Source organism: Mobula birostris, chromosome 3 (assembly GCF_030028105.1).
Source record: "Mobula birostris isolate sMobBir1 chromosome 3, sMobBir1.hap1, whole genome shotgun sequence".
NCBI lineage: Eukaryota > Metazoa > Chordata > Chondrichthyes > Myliobatiformes > Myliobatidae > Mobula > Mobula birostris.
In genome coordinates this window covers 179248027-179265055 of record NC_092372.1, presented here as the reverse complement: position 1 = coordinate 179265055, position 17029 = coordinate 179248027, and the positions used below count along the sequence as shown (strand labels likewise).

Below are 17029 nucleotides of genomic sequence, written 5' to 3'. Positions count from 1 at the left end.
GAGAATGAGGGGCTAGCTCATAGAAACATTCTGATGGCTAAAATGCCTGAACAGATTAGATATGGCAAAGTTATTTCCCATGGTAGGGGATTCTAGGACAAGAGGGCATGACTTCAGGATTGAAGGACATCCTTTTAGAATAGAGATCCGGAGAAATTAGTTTAGTCAGATGGTGGTAAACCTGTGGAATTTGTTGCCATGAGTGGCTGTGGAGGCCATGTCATTGGATGTATTTAAGGCAGAGATAGATAGGTTCTTGATTAGCCAGGGCATCAAAGGTTATGGGGTGAAAGCAGGGGAGTGGGGATGACTGGAAGAATTGGATGAGCTCATGATTGAGCAGACTCGATGGGCCAACTGGCCTACTTCTGCTCTATATTTTATGGTCTTATGGTCTTCTTCCACCATTTGTAGATTTTCTCATGTTTCTGTCTCCACTTGCTGACCTGATTCGGGTTTCAACAATTTCTTTCCACTCCTTTCTAACTGAACTGATCTATTCTAGGCAATATCCTGGTAAATCTTCTCTGCACTCTCACCAGTGCTATTACACCCCTTCTCGGCTTTAGTAACCAGGACTGCTCAAAGTACTCCAGCTGAAGTTTAATCATGGTTTAAAAAAGGGAGCATGGTCTACCCACTTCCATATTCAATGTCCTAAATAATAAAGGCCAATATCCCATATGACTTCTTAACTATGTTATTTACCTGTCTAACTCATGGCGTATGTTTTCCAATCTGCTTAACTGGACTTCCTGCGGACTATACATTTTTCCTATGAGTTTATCAGGAACTCTTCAAATACAATGGTACACAAGAGTATTATTAAAGTTTTATTTTGCTTTTATGTGATTGGAGAATTATTCTCTCAGAGGAATGATAGTTTTCCATTTTAGGGAGCCATGTCATCTTTATAGATGGCAACTATTTCCTATTTGGATACAGAATCAAGAATGCTGCTCTCTAGTCTCAGTAGCTTGTGCCAACCCAACCCTAATGCATGTTCTGTTTTCCACAACAATCATTAACTTCGAAGAGATTTGCAGTTATAGTGGATTCTGGTTAATTGGTCCATTGGTTAATCAGGGCAGCCACTTGTTTTGGACAACCCCTAAAGAACAAACTAATCAAGAAAATAGCAGGAGGTCCTTTATTTATTTGGGACACTGTGCTGCTTTATTGGGATAGGAGACTGTCACCGTCATTTGCACTTGTCTGGCCATTGGACATCACATTGTGCTTAGAGTGAACAGTTGCATCATTTGTATTTGCTTGTGTTATGTTATTCATTTGGGCTAACGGATGTCGGTTCAAAAGGCAACAATTCTTTTTTTTTGAAATTTGACTTTAAAAAAAGTTTTGAAACCTTGCCAAGATGCCATGAAAAAATCTGACACTAGCCTACTGAATCATATAAAAAGCCATCTACCAGATGTTGAAGAGGCCCTCTGTCAATGGTTTTCCATTGTAACTAGATGAGTGTGAGTGTGTGTGTGTGTGTACGCAACAGACCGTTGGTTGGCTTGATGGAAATGTGGGCACCACATTAAATTCAGGAAAGGGAGTGCAGACACATAGAGATTCACAAAACTCCTTGGCTTGCTTCAAAAAGTTTGTGCAGATGTATCTACAATGCTGATGAAACAGGTCTTTTTGTTGTTCCATGCTGGCCATATCATTCAATTTGCTACAAACACGCAACACTATCAGGTTCAAAGAAAGCAATTGATAACATAACTGTGTTGTTCAAATATGTCAGGAACTAATAAAATGAAATTGTGGATTATTGGGAAAAACATTAAACCACAATGCTTTAAGTGGCTTAGAATGAATCGTTTACCAGTCGAGTACTATGCCATCAAGAAAGCTTGGGTGGCTTCCTGAAATTTTTAAGAAATGACTGATGATTTGGGATATGGAGCTACAGTGGAAATCAAACAAAATTCTTCAACTTGTCGACAATGGTGCAGCACACCCTAATGAAGAACGTTTGAGAAACATCCAGCTGGAATTTCTGCCTGCCAAGACAACATTTTTGATGCAGCCAATGGATATGGGAATCATTAAAAACAAAATTAAAGATATTATGGAAAGTTGATTAAACCACATTCTCATAGCAATTGAAGCATGTCTACTGACATCTTCATCAGCCAGGGAAGTGAGTGCAACGGTTAACCTTTTATAGGCAGTACAGGTTGTCAGTGATATTTAGTGATAAATAAGCAGCAAGATAATTCAGAACCGTTTTGTTCACTGTGGTTTCAAGCATTCAGGCTTGTAGGCGCAGGAAACAGCCGGGAGTGAACATGAAACTATTTCGCTACTTCAACGAGTCAGGGGACTATGAAGCATTTAAAGGTATCAACAATCATCTTGAATGGTACAATGAAAATGAAAATTTGAAGGACACAATTGTCAAAAGGATTGTATTGAAACAATAAGGAATGGAATATGAAGACAAGAATAGTGATGAGGATGACACTGAACCTGGGCTAGTGACTACACAGGATACCAGGAAATTTGTTGTTGGATTATGACATTACTTCATGCAGGAAAGCAATGAAGACAGTCCATTATCTGCACTAGGTGCCTGTGCTGGTTACGTGCATTTACATTCAATCAATAGGACACGGCAGTGGACACTCAATGAATTCCTCCATTGATGACCATTACGAACTAATACCATTTTGTAGAACTGTTGTAATATTGGTGGTGTTCTAAATTGTTCTGTATTTCATTTAAATACTTAATTTGTTACTCAGTTAAGCAGTTTGGCTTTTTTAGACCTTTTTAACTATTTCCATGAAATTTCGGCTTATTGAGGCTGCTGCTTAATTGGGCCAAAATGTGCTAGTCCCAATGAGTCCAATTAACTGGAACCCACTGTAGTTCCAAATCAAGAAATGTATTTTCTTGTTTTGAATACATCAAAGGTATTAAACTCAGACTACTCACTCATTTCATATAGGGCCCTGAAGACAAACAAGTGATAACACTTCTTCCACATACCACTCTCTTGCCTGCTTGGTTGTGTGTCAAAGTACATTCTTAAGTGAGCCATAATTTCTCCACTTAAGCCTTGGAATACCTGAAGTTATTTTTTTGTGTGTCATCTGAGTGTCTTGCTAACAGCCGCAAATTCTTGTCAAAAACTTGTGTGTTTTTTCTTAGGTACATCTCAATAATGAAAATTCCTGGAACGAGGAAGAGGTGTGGAGAATGGAAATGTATATATCCTTTGGGATAATGAGCCTGGGCTTACTGTCACTCCTAGCAGTGACTTCAATACCATCAGTCAGTAATTCAATGAACTGGAGGGAATTCAGCTTTATTCATGTATGTTTTCCCCTTCATATCCACTAATAATGTGTAGCATTTGGTCTTCAGAGTTCTATTTTGGTTATTTTTAGGCTGTCTGATATATTGAATTTGAGCCAGTTTAATGGAATAGTGTACAATATTTTTCATTTAACATGGTTCTAATCAAAACTCTTTTATTTGAAGATTTATTCAAGAATTCATTCCTATCATGAGGCTAAAGACAATAACTATATTGAACATATGGTGAGAGGTTAAAGGAACTGAACCAGGCACACATCTGAAAATGGTGTGTTGACCTGAAACTATTTAAAAGGATTACATGCATGTTAAAGATCTGAAGCAGTACACTATAGCCATAATTTAATCCATGACTGAAGCTCTTTTGAGGTGGCATATCTAGTTCTGTCATTAACAGGACAAGAACCAGGAAGAAGGAAGGTCCAGGAACATCCATTTTTAAGTGTCTGAACCCACCATATGTATTCAAAATTGGAGCATTTCTTGCCTTCAGCCAGAAAATAAGAGGATGATCCATCGCTCCTCCTTCATAAGGTCTTTGACCAAGAATTAAGCTTTGGCTTGTATTTCTCACACTGTACTCTAACTATTGTGCATTTCAAATTCAGGTCTGTAGAAAAGCCACTGCAGATCTATCATGGCCAAATTTAGATGAAAGGATAGGCAGGTGATAGAGAAGGATGTGTTCAGACTGATGGTTTGAGATGTGTCTATTTTAATCCAAGGAGTATCATGAACAAAGCAGATGAGTTTAGAGCATGGATCAGTACTTGGAGCTATGATGTTGTGGCCATTACAGAGACTTGGATGGCTCAGGGGCAGGAATGGTTAAGCGCCAGACTTTAGATGTTTCAGAAAGGACAGGGAGGAAGGCAAAAGAGGTGGAGCATGGCACTGCTGATCAGAGATAGTGTCATGACTGCAGAAGAGGAAGAAGTCATGGAGGGATTGTCTACGGAGTCTCTCTGGGTGGAAGTTAGAAACAGGAAGGGGTCAATAACTCTACTAGTTCTTTTTTATGTAGACCACCCAATAGTAACAGAGGAGCAGATAAGGAGACAGATTCTGGAAAGATGTAATAATAACAGGATTGTCATGGTGGGAGATTTAAATTTCCCCAATATTGATTGACACCTTCCTAGAGCAAGGGGTTTAGATGGGTTAGAGTTTGTTAGGTGTGTTCAGGAAGCATTCCTGAACACACCTATTTAGGTAAGCCTACAAGAGGAGAGGCTGTACTTGATCTGGTATTGGAAAATGAACCTGGTCAGGTGTCAGATCTCTCAGTGGGAGAGCATCTTGGAGATAGTGATCACAGTTCTATCTCCTTCACCATAGTATTGGAGAGGGATAGCAACAGACAAGTTGGGAAAGCATTTAATTGGAGTAAGGGGAAATATGAACCTATCAGGCAGGAACTAGAAAGCATAAATTGGGAACAGATGTTCTCAGGGAAATGTACAGCAGAAATGCGGCAAATGTTCAGGAGATAATTGCATGGTGTTCCTATGAGATGGATAAAATGGTAGGGTACAGGAACCGTGGTGTACAAAGGCAGTTGAAAATCTAGTCAAGAAGAAAAGAAAAGCTTACGAAAGGTTCAAAAAAACTAGGTAATGATAGAGATCTAGAAAATTATAAGGCTAGCAGGAAGGAGCTTGGGAGAGACAGAAGGGACCATGAGAAGGCCTTGGCAAGCAGGATTAAGGAAAACCCCAAGGCATTCTACAAGTATGTGTAGAGCAAGATGATAAGACGTGAGAGAATAGGACCAGTCAAGTGTGGCAGTGGAAAAGTGTGTATGGAACCGGAGGAGATGGCAGAGGTACTTAATGAATACTTTGCTTCAGTATTCACTATGGAAACGGATCTTGGTGATTATAGGGGTGACTTACAGTGGTCTGAAAAGCTTGAGCATATAGACATTAAGAAGGAAGATATGTTGGAGCTTTTGGAAAGCATCAAGTTGGATAAGTCACCAGGACTGGAAGAGACATACCACAGGCTACTGTGAGAGGCGAGGGAGGAGATTGCTGAGTCTCTAGCAATGATCTTTGCATCATCAGTGGGGATGGGAGAGGTTCTGGAGGACTGGAGGGTTGCAGATGCTGTTCCCTTATTCAAGAAAGGGTGTAGAGATAACCCAGGAAATTATAGACCAGTGAGTCTTACTTCAGTGGTTGGTAAGTTGATGGAAAAAATCCTGTGAGGCAGGATTTATGAACATTTGGAGAGGCATAGACAGCATGGCTTTGTGAAAGGCGGGTCGTGCCTTACAAGCCTGATTGAATTTTTTGAGGATGTGACTGAACACATTGATGAAGGTAGAGCTGTAGATGTAGTGTATATCGATTTCAGCAAGGCATTTGATAAGGTACCCCATACAAGGCTTATTGAGAAAGTAAGGAGGCATGGGACCCAAGGGGACCTTGCATTGTGGATCCTGAACTGGCTTGCACACAAAAGCCAAAGAGTGGTTATTCCTCAGGGTTCTGTTCTGGGACCCCTACTCTTCGTGATTTTCATAAATGACCTGGATGAGGAAGTGGATGGATGGGTTAGTAAATATGCTGATGTCACAAAGGTTGGGGGTGTTGTGGATAGTGTGGAGGGCTGTCAGAGGTTACATTGGGACATTGATAGGATGCAAAACTGGGCTGAGAAGTGGCAGATGGAGTTTAACCCAGATAAGTGCGAGTTGGTTCATTTTGGTAGGATAAATATGATGACAGAATATAGTACTGTATTAATGGTGAGACTCTTGGCAGAGTGGAGGATCAGAGGGATATTGGGGTCCGAATCCCTAGGACAGTCAAAGGTGCTGCGCAGGTTGACTCTGTGGGTAAGAAGGTATACAGTGTATTGGCCTTCATCAACCGTGGGAGTGAGTTCAAGAGCTAAGAGGTAATGTTGCAGCTATATAGGACCCTGATCAGACCCCACTTGGAGTACTGTGCTCAGTTCTAGTCACCTCACTACAGGAAGGATGTGGAAACTGTCAAAAGGGTGCAGAGAAGATTTACGAGGATGTTGCCTGGTTTGGGGAGCATGCCTTATGAGAATAGGTTGAGTGAACTTGGCCTTTTTCCCTTGGAGCGACAGAGAATGAGAGGTGACCTGATAGAGGTGTATAAGATGATGAGAGGCATTGATCATGTGGATAGACAAGGCTTTTTCCCAGGGCTGAAATGGCTAACATGTGAGGGCAGTTTTAAGGTGCATGGATGTAGGTACACAGGAGATTTCACCGGTAAATTTTTTAAGCAGAGAGTGGTGAGTGCATGGAATGGGCTTCTGGTGGTGGAGGCGGATACAGCTGGGTCTTTTAAGAGACTCTTGGATAGGTACATGGAGTTTAGAAAAATAGAGGACTATGGGTAACTAGAGGTAATTTCTAAAGTTAGTACATGTTTGGCACAGCATTGTGGGCCAAAGTGTCTGTATTGTGCTGTAGGGTTTCCATGTTTCTACGTTTTCTATGAAAGGAAATATTTTTCATGTGTGAAAAGATAATGATCTATGCTTCATATCACTACACATTATTCCTAAGCAAATGATCAAGGCCCTTTATTTGGAGAATATTTATTTGGAAAAGGAAAAGGTTAACATGTTTATAATCAAGAAAGTATTATTAGCAAGCTATTCTGTACAAAGATCACATGACAACGAAGACATTCCCAAAATCAAAATACTCCTTCGATATCAAAATGGAGCTGCATTGCTCATCAACATAATGTGCATTAAATATTCATTTAGACCAGATGCCTGACGTTAGTGCAATATGATCGTATAATTATTAACTTTGTTCACAGCTATCACTAAAGGATAAATTGAATTTATTTTAGCATTATTCTTTTATTATGCAGTCTAGATGCCTTGGCATCGGTATAAAGTAGATACTAGAATGGAGAGTCATTTCTCCTGGCTCACATTCTCGCTCATAAAGATTTATTGCTGGATTTCTTAACTTCACACTGATTTGGACAGTACTTAGCTTTTACAAGACAAAGAATGTTTTGTAACATCTGAGCAATTTAAAACTACTGTGTGTTAATGATTTCTAGCAGAAATGTTTATGAAGCTACTTTGCAAAAATAAATTACACCGTACAAATATTTCCTTTCACAGTCCTAGATTAAGAAGGATCCTGAATACAAGTTTTGATGTAAAGATTGTCATGACTGTTAATGATACAACTGTACTAAACCATGCAGTACTATCCTCTCAGACAGAGACATTCACAACCCTGCATTTTTAGTTTATTAATATCATGATCAATTTTTTTTTGCTACTACTCTGTCGAAAGAAGGTTGAAACAAACAAATGTCTTTGGTAGTTTCCATAAGCACTTCAGCGATTGTATATACATAAGTACACACTTCCTTTTCCTCTCAGAAATCCCACCTGTGAATGAAAACAGCCATAATTCTAATAAATGCAGGTGGTTTGCAACTAGATCCTGGTGGTTCCTGTGATCTCTGACAGGCAAGGGGAAAAATGGTTAATTGAAATTGCCAAAAGTACTTAAGGAATGATGGTTAGGGGTTCAAGGTTTTGCTCTTCTGTTTCGAATAGTAACAAAAAGCAAATAATAATGACAGAAGCGCTTCGTGTCATGGCATTATGTTAACATTCATCTCCTTGTAATGAGAGTAGTGACGTCTACAATAGCTACCTTGGCAGCATAAGTAGATTTTAACTAAATGCACCTCCCCTTTTCAGTCATCATTAAATTGATGACATCCCCATCATCATATTCCTACCCAGCAGAAAACTAGTGGCATTAATGAACTTTGTACTCATTAAATACCACAGTTATTGATTTCGTGTGCAGTTATGTAGTTTTAAAAAAACCATTATGGGATCATATATAGGTCTCCAAACTGTAGCCAAGATGCAGACTTGAGATTGCAAAAGGAGCTAGAAAAGGCATGTAATAAGGATAATGTCACATTCACAATTGTAATGGGGGACTTCCAAGGGATTGGGAAACTCAGGTTGGTGAGGGAATTTGTTGAATGCCTGCGAGATGGCTTTTTAGAGCAGCTTGTGCTTGAGCTTATTCAAGGAAAGGCTATCGTAGATTGGGTGTTGTGCCATAACCCAGATCTTATTAGATAGATAGATATACTTTATTGATCCCGAGGGAAATTGGGTTTCATTACAGCCGCACCAACCAAGAATAGAGCATAAATATAGCAATACAAAAACCACAAACAATCAAACAACAAAATGCAAACTATGCCAGATGAAAAATAAGTCCAGGACTAGTCTATTGGCTCAGGGTGTCTGACCCTCCACGGAAGGAGCTGCAAGTTCGATGGCCACAGGCAGGAATGACCTCCCGTGCCACCCCGTGTTGTATCTCGGTGGAATGTGGCCGAAGTCCAACAGTAAAAAGTTCAATATCCGGTCTACAAACACATTCCTCGATCGTTATATGACCCGGATTGCACCATCTGTTGTTAACCAGAACAGTAAGCACCCAACTCCTTTACGCTTACTGCTCTCAGTGCACTTCCAGTCAGCCGGAACGGTCTGGAAGCAGTCCATGGAGAAGTTTTGCCCGGGTATGTCCTCGTACAGCCCCGTTCCAGTGAAACACATCACACTGCACTCCCGAAATGTTCTCTGACGCCTGGCTAGCGCCGTGAACTCGTCCATTTTATTACCCACCGAACTCCTCTTCTCCATAAGTCTCTGTTGTCTCGACCCGGTCCTCTTTCCTCGCCTTTGTGATCCCCCTCTGCATCCTCTGTGTGTTTTCCTCCAGATTTCAGCAGGGGTGTCTGCCGCTCTGCTCGCTAAACCAGCCAACATTAGCGTAAGCAGCTGGTCCCTGGAATGAACAATGCGACCATGCTTCTGTCCCACGTGTCAGGATGTAACTACTTCCAGCGCTAAAAACCCAAATAAAACTCTCTCTACCAGCATGTTAGAGAGGGTGCAGCTTCGACGTGTTACCGTGGAAAAAAAATACAAAAAAACCCCAAAAAATACAAAAAATAACATGAGTAAATAACGTAGGGAGCTTAATGTAAAGGAACCCTTAGGAGTAATCATAACATGATTGAATTCATACTACAATTTGAGAGGGAGAAGCATAAGTCAGATGTATCAGTATCGCAATAGAATAATAGGAATTATGGAGGCATGAGAGAGGAGCTTGCCTGGGTGGATTGGAGGAGGATACTGGCAGGGATGACGGATGTGCAGAGATGACTTAAGTTTCTGGGAATAGTTCACGAGGTGCAGGATAGATATGTTCCACAGAACAGGTTGTTCTCAAATGGCAGGGTTAGGCAACCATGGCTGACAAAGGAAGTTAAGGATTGCATAATTGTGACAGATATGACTATATGATATATATGTACAGTGTCTGAAATACATCTTGTGGAAATGTTGGTTTGATGATGAAATTCAATAAAAAATAAATTACAAAAAAAAGCCAAGGAAAGGGCATATAAGTTAGAATATCTGTACAATATTTAATATTGTAAGGAGTTGGAAATTGATGTTACTAAGTATATCCATTCTTTTCTCTTCCAGTCTACACTTGGTTTTGTGGCTCTGTTGATCAGTACTTTTCATGTCCTGATTTATGGATGGAAACGAGCTTTTGAGGAGCAGTACTACAGGTTTTACACACCACCAACCTTTATCCTTGCACTAGTTCTACCTTTCATTGTTATCCTTGGGAAAATTACTTTGCTGCTTCCATGCATTAAGAGGAGATTGAGAAAAATACGCAAGGGCTGGGAAAAAAGTCAATTCGCAGATGACTTTTCAACAGCTCTTCAAGCATCTCCAGAAAGTGTTACTGTTATGTGAGATTTTGTCAAAAATTCACTTCCACTTAAAGAATTCAGCATTATGAGGGGACAGTTGAGTTAGTTTGATGTAACTAGGTTAAGCATTTTAGAAGATTCAATTCCTTGTATTCTTCATGTTTAATGATAAGAATATATATTGTACATTCTAGTAAACAATGTATGACCGTTTTGTTTCAGGTGAACATGCCTCATAAATTACAAATTCTACTGCTTCTGTGTTATTTTAAAGTTATTTTGAACTATATGGTTAAAGTTATTTTACCAATTTAATGTTGAGATTCTTTAAGAAGAATCTTTGAAGTGTTCGTGTCTATAGTAATGCAAAGAATGATGAACTTGTTCTTTATCTAATGTTGCCAAGAATATTGCTTTACAATCTAGACTACAGATACCAAAATACCCCGACATATACAATATGTAGAGTAACACACTTAAAGCTTTTAGCAATAACTTTTAAAAAGGTTGAAGAAAATAGATCCTTCTCTTTTAAGATTCATTATTGTACTGTGCTGTATATATTTGGAAGTCCTGGCTTTGAGCCCTGATTTTTTAATTTGGTAAATTAGGGTGATAATTTCTCTAAATATCAGCATGCTTAAATTTGAAATTACTCTGAAATCTGTGGTATCAGTCACATGGGTGACTGAATAAATCAGTCACTGAATAAATTTTAACAAAATATTTGTGCAACCAGAATTATAATTAAATACCTAGTTTATTTTTTTCCTTTAATTAGATTTTTTTGTTGTTTTCCAAGGAATAAGAGTGTATGTCACTGAAAGTAAAGCCTGTGGAAATAATTTTACAGTTCATATCAAAAACTTAAGCTTAAATTTTCTAAGGAGTTGTTGTTTACCATGAAATATCACTACACTGTTAAAACTAGCTTATCTCTATCTTTGCTATGGTTAAATCTTGCATGTTGTTAACTTGTATGGTTGTTTCTGTTCAAGTGTAACAAGTTGCAGGCTGTTTTTTTTTGATCGTCTATCAGTGTTATAATTTTACATTTGTCCTTGACTAACTCGATGGTCCAATAGACTAACTACTTAGTTACTGCAATAAAGATTACTTTCTTTCCAAACTTTTATTTAGCTTTTAAATTTATTACTATTAAAACAAATCTGTAGTATATACTTTCTCATTGGTATCTAAATGATTACTTTCCCATGTAATCTTCGTGGAGTAAGATTTCAATGGTCCAGCATCCAATTGTTTAGAAATCCTGATGGTTCAACATCTGGATCACTGATTATTCAAGAATCTGAGATGAGGTCCAGACCACAAACAGGTTGAGCAGCTGGAAGCAGATGCTCCAAGTGCTGAAGGGGCCAGGTCTGGTCTGTGGGCTGCCTAAAACACCAAGGACCAGGAACAGGAGTATGTTTGTACTTGTATTTTTCTTGAGTTCACTGGAATATTTAGTGTACCACTGATGTTTGTAAGATAGCGGTGCATTCAGCGCAGCCGCTTCTTTGGGCCAAACCAAAGGTGTAATTGCTCGTCCTTTATCACAATTGTGAGATACTGCTGGTTATCAAGACCATCAAGTATTGCAGGCCTTCCCCACTAGGGAATTGCTGGACAGTGTGGAGGTGGACTTCTGTGCTACTTCAGCCACGAACTCAGAGCGCAATCCAACGGATGGTGCGGGTGATTGCCTTGGACATTTTTGTTGTGATTGAAAGACCCTTTTGGACTTTGGTAAGGTAGAACATTGGCTCATTGGCGAGATCAACAGTGGGGGAGCTGTGTGGCCCTGGACCAGGATCTCGTTCATGCCTTGGGGTCGCTTGTTGCAGCTTCCAAGGAAGGAGACGCAGAAGCTGGCTGTGTGCCACTGGATGCCACACTGGGTGGGGGGGGCTGACCCCTCCCGGCAGTGCAGCCCTTGATCCAGGACAATAGCAATGCACCATTAATCTACAGGACATGACACTCAGGGATATGGGTTATATTATTTTTTTTGTAATTGTATGTTTTTCTGCTGTCATAATTATATGGGATATATGTGGTGTGTTGATTGATGATTTCCCTCCTTGACCCCAAAGGAACACTGTTTCGTTTGACTGTATTCATGTGTATGGTTGAATGACAATTCAACTTGAATTGAGCTTGAAGTACAATATGTTAAGAAAAATTGAAATGAGAGTTTTCTTGGGTACTAATAGGAGTAACCTCCATAGTCTGGAGAATCTGCTGCATTAGCACTATCAAAATCCCAAAAGTCCTAGACTATTGGAATTTTAATGTATTTTTGTCTTGCGATTGTGTTCATTGACTCACCAAGGAAACTGGTAGCACAGTGGGGCTGCTAGTGGAGCTGCTGCTGCCTCTTAGCTCCAGTGATCCTGACTTTGGATGCTATTTGTGAGGAGTTTGCTTATTCTGCCTGTAACCTCTGGGTTTCCTCCAAGTACTTCATTTTCCTCCCTCATCCCAAAAACCACACAGATTGTAAATTAAATGACTGCTATAATTACTCCTGGTATGTGGGTAAGTGGTAGAAACTAGGAGTAGTGGATGGGCATGTGAGGGGATTAAAAGGGGATTGGTGTACATGAGTTGACATGGATTTTATAGGTCAAAGGACTTTACCTATTACATGATAGCTTATTAACTGTATCTGCTGCAATGTACTTTGACTTTGTTGAGAGTGATGCATAATTTTACTTCTTTACAGAAATACTATCAAAAGCGGCATTTCTCATTTAGCAATGTGGTCCTTGATTCAAAAGCTAAAATATCGGCTAAGAATGCTGGAAACTGTCAGCAGGTTAAAAACAGCATCTGGGGAAAGAGAAGCAGTTTACCTTTCACATAAAAAGTCTCTTCTCCAAAACTGAGTAAGATATAAAACAAATGTGTTGCAAAGAGAATGTGGGGGGGGGGGGGGGGTGGTATTAATAGGACAAAGAGAATATTCCTGGTAGGGTAAGGAGAGTGGTGCCCAGGTGGTTCCAACATTTTTGAATCCATCTTGTGATTAGTTAAGGTTGCTGGAAACAATAATATACCAAGGGAAATATAAAGCTGTATATTGCAGGGCAGATTGCTTTCTGATTCTGAAGTCAAATGAAGGATGCTGGAAAAGTCCAGTATCTCTGCCCACATTCACGGATAGAGAAAATCAATCAATATTACAGATGGACAAACTTGCAGCAAAACTCGTCAGTTCTGTTACAAAGGTTAAACATGAAGGCAGCAACATGACCAGACAGAATATGTGACCTCATTAGAACAGTGCTGTTGGGGGGGGGGGGTGAGATTGATGGATCTGAGTGGAAAAGGGATGGAGAACTGAAGAGATAAGCGACTTGAAATTCCAAAAATACCAGATATACACCACAAGAAATATTTCAACACAGCTGCAACATTGGCATCTACCCAACACAATGTAGAACACTGTCCAGGTGTCAGCTATCTGTAAGTAGAAAGACAATTGCAATCCTGATAATAACTGGACTCTTGGCTTATTTTCAATCATCAGCAAAGTGACTGAGATGGTTGTCAACAGTGCTGTCAAACACCATTTATCATCTAAGTTTTCAGGAATAGAACCACATTGGCAAGCAATATTCGTGGTGCAATGTGTTAGGCGGTGCAGATCTCTAAAAGTGTAGGTGCTCCATACTTCCAGCATCTGCAGAATCTCTTGTGTTTATGTTAGTGTACATCTCTAACAAGATGGTTGTAGCCTGGAGATGTCTAATGGTGATCACACAATGATCTTCAGAAAGCATAGCGGTCCTGATGTCATACAACAAAATGAGACAACCCACTTAATCAGCACACACAAAATACCGGAAGAACTCAGCATATCAGGCAGCATCCATGGAGGGTAATAAACAGATGATGTTTTGGTCCTAGACCCTTCATCAGTAATTATCTGCAGAATCTCTTGTTTTCACAGTTTACTTGATCTTGGCCTCATCAATCTTTTGGGAGCAAATAAATCTGCCATGATGGTATCAGTAGCACCAGCCACAGTGCAGTCCTTGTAAAGTCAAAATCCTATAGTCATGGACAACATACACTTCACTGTATTGTATGCTACCAGTACCATGCTAAATAGAGCAGATTGTGAACAGATCTAACAGCCCAGGTCTGGGCATCCATGAGGTGCCATGGGCCATCAGCAGCAGCAGCAATATACCTAATCACAATCTGCAAACTTGTGGCCTGGCATATCCCCTGCTCTAACGATGCCTTTGACCAGGTGATCAACACTTGTTCAATGAAATGTGCAGGCAATACCTTGGCATGAGGAGTTAACCTGGTGAAGCTACAAAATGGAATTACTTGCATGTCAATTGATATAAATAGCATTTATATACAGAGCTAGGTGATCCCATAACCAACAGATCAGGTCTGATGTCTGCAGTTCTACCAAATCCAATTGTAAATGGTGGTGGACAATTAAACATCTCACTGGAGGAGTAGGCTGCTGCAATATCCCCATTCTCTGTGCAAATAAGGAAATATGTAGCACCTGAAAGAATCGTCAGCTGTAAGTGTCAAATTGGTGATCCATTTTGGCCTCCTCCATTGGTCCCCAGAATGGTAGATGCCCGTCTTCAGCCAAATAGATTCAATCCATATGATATCAGTGGTAAGGAAGGCAAATGCAATACTAGCATTCATTTCAAGAGGACTAGAATATAAAAACAGCGATTTCATACTGAGGGTTTATAAAGCATTGGTCAGACTACACTTGAAATATCATGAGCAGCTTTGGGCTCCTTTTCTAAGAAAGCATATGCTGGCATTGGAAGGAGACTATAGGAGGTTCATGAGAATGACCCCAGGAATGAAAGGGTTAATGGATGAGGAGCATTTGATGGCTGTACTCACTGGAGTTTAAAAGAAGGAGGGGAGAGGGAAAATCTCATTAAAACCTGTTGAATATTGAAAGACTTAGACAGAATGGATGTGGAGCACACGTTTCCTATAATGGGGGAATCTAACACCAGAGGGCACAGCCTCAGAATAGGAGTTCCCTTTAGGACAGAGGTGAGAAATTTCTTCAGCCAGAGGGTGGTAAATCTGTGGAATTCATTGACCATAAGACAAAGTAGCAGAATTAGTCCATTTGGCCCATCACCAGCTGTGGGGGCAAAGTCATTGGGTATACCTAAACCGGAGGTTGAACAGTTCTTGATTAGTAAAGGTGTCAAAGGATACAGAGAGACGGCAGGAGAATGGGGGAGGATGAGAGAAATAACAGTCAGCCATGATGGAATGGTGGAGCAGAATTGATGGGCTGAATGGACTAATTCTGCTCCCATGTCTTCTTGTCTAAATGACTAAAGGCATTGTATGCAGTACGACAACATCCCAACAATAATACTGAAGAGTTGTGCTCCAGAACTTGCTGTGCCCTTGGTCAAACTGTTGTACTACACCTGTACACAGACATCTACCTGACAACGTGGAAAATTGTCCAGGAGCAGGACAAACTTCACACAGTCAATTATCAGCCCATTAGCCTACATTTCATCATCAGCAAAGTGATGAAAGGGATGGTCAATGTACTAACGTGTGCACTCGCCTAACAGCACCCTGCTTACAGAAGCTCAATTTGGGTCATCTCAGTTACTCATCTCCTTCCTTCATTACAACCTTGGTCCAAATATGGACAAAAGAGCTAAATTCCAGAGGTGGCGTGAAAGCCCTTGACATCAGGGCAGCACTTGATCAAGTATTGCATCAAAGAGTCCTGTCTAAACTGGAGTCAATGAAAATCAGGGAGAAGCCTCCCCTGGTTGGAGTCATACATACCTAGCAATGGAATATAGTTTTGGCGGTTGGAGACCTATTATTTCAGCCACAAGACATCTCCGGGAAGAGTTTCTCAGAGCTGTGTCCTAGACTGAACCATTTTCAGCTGCTTTATCAATGACATTCCTTTAATTGTAAGGACAGAAGTTGGGAAGTTTGCTGATGACTGCATAATATTCAGCACCATTCATCACTCCTCAGAAAATGAATCAATCCCACAACCAAATGTCAGAAGATCTGGACAATATCCAGGCCTGAGCTGATATGTGGTGAGCAACATATACTCTACACAAGTGGCAGGCAATGAGAATGATCAATGAGAGAAAATCCAGCTTTCACCCCGGCGTTATTTGATTCTGAAACCCCAGTATTTATATCCTAGGGATTACCATTGACCAGAAACTGAACTAGAGAAGCAATGTATACAAGTTGAGGAATTATGTCCTATTAACACACCCAACTCCCCAAAACCTGTCCACCATCTACAATACTCAAGAATCAGAATCAGAATCAGAATTTGGTTTATTATCACCGGCATGTATCGTGAAATTTGTTAACTTAGCAGCAGCATTTCAAAGCAATACATAATATAGAAGAAGAAGAAAAATAATAATAAATCAATCAATCAACTACAGTATACAAAAATTGAATAGATTAAAAATTGTGCAAAAACAGAAATAAGCTATATTTAAAAAGTAAGGTAGTGTTCATGGGTTGAATGCCTATTAAGGAATCAGGTGGCAGAGGGGAAGAAGCTGTTCCTGAATCGCTGAGTGTATGCCTTCAGGCTTCTGTACCTCCTACCTGATGGTAACAGTGAGAAAAGGAGTGTGTTTGAATGGTATTAATTTACTTGGATGTGTGCACTTTAGCAATATTCAGGAAGTTCAATGCCACTTATTTCATAGCATCTCATCCACAATCATTCGCCCAGCACACCACTAACACACAGCAACAGCAGTTTGTATCATCTACAGGATGCAATGCAGCAACTCATCAAGACTCCTTAGACAGTGCCTTCCAAAATCATGACCCTTTACCAATTAGAAGAAGGACAGAAAAAGCATGGAAAAACC

At 40.1% G+C, this 17029-nt stretch overlaps 1 protein-coding gene across 4 annotated transcripts in view; it reads left to right on the top strand.

Moving 5' to 3' along the window:
- Positions 1 to 11256, top strand: part of steap2 (STEAP family member 2, metalloreductase) — a 46651-nt gene extending 35395 nt beyond the window's left edge. For all 4 annotated transcript variants that reach the window (XM_072252031.1, XM_072252030.1, XM_072252028.1 and 1 more), the window contains 2 exons: positions 3172 to 3336; positions 9889 to 11256. In XM_072252031.1, coding sequence (XP_072108132.1) covers positions 3172 to 3336; positions 9889 to 10170 — 447 coding nt within the window. In that variant the 3' untranslated portion in view covers positions 10171 to 11256. The remainder of the gene's footprint in view (positions 1 to 3171; positions 3337 to 9888) is intronic.
- The last annotated feature ends 5773 nt before the right edge of the window (positions 11257 to 17029 follow it).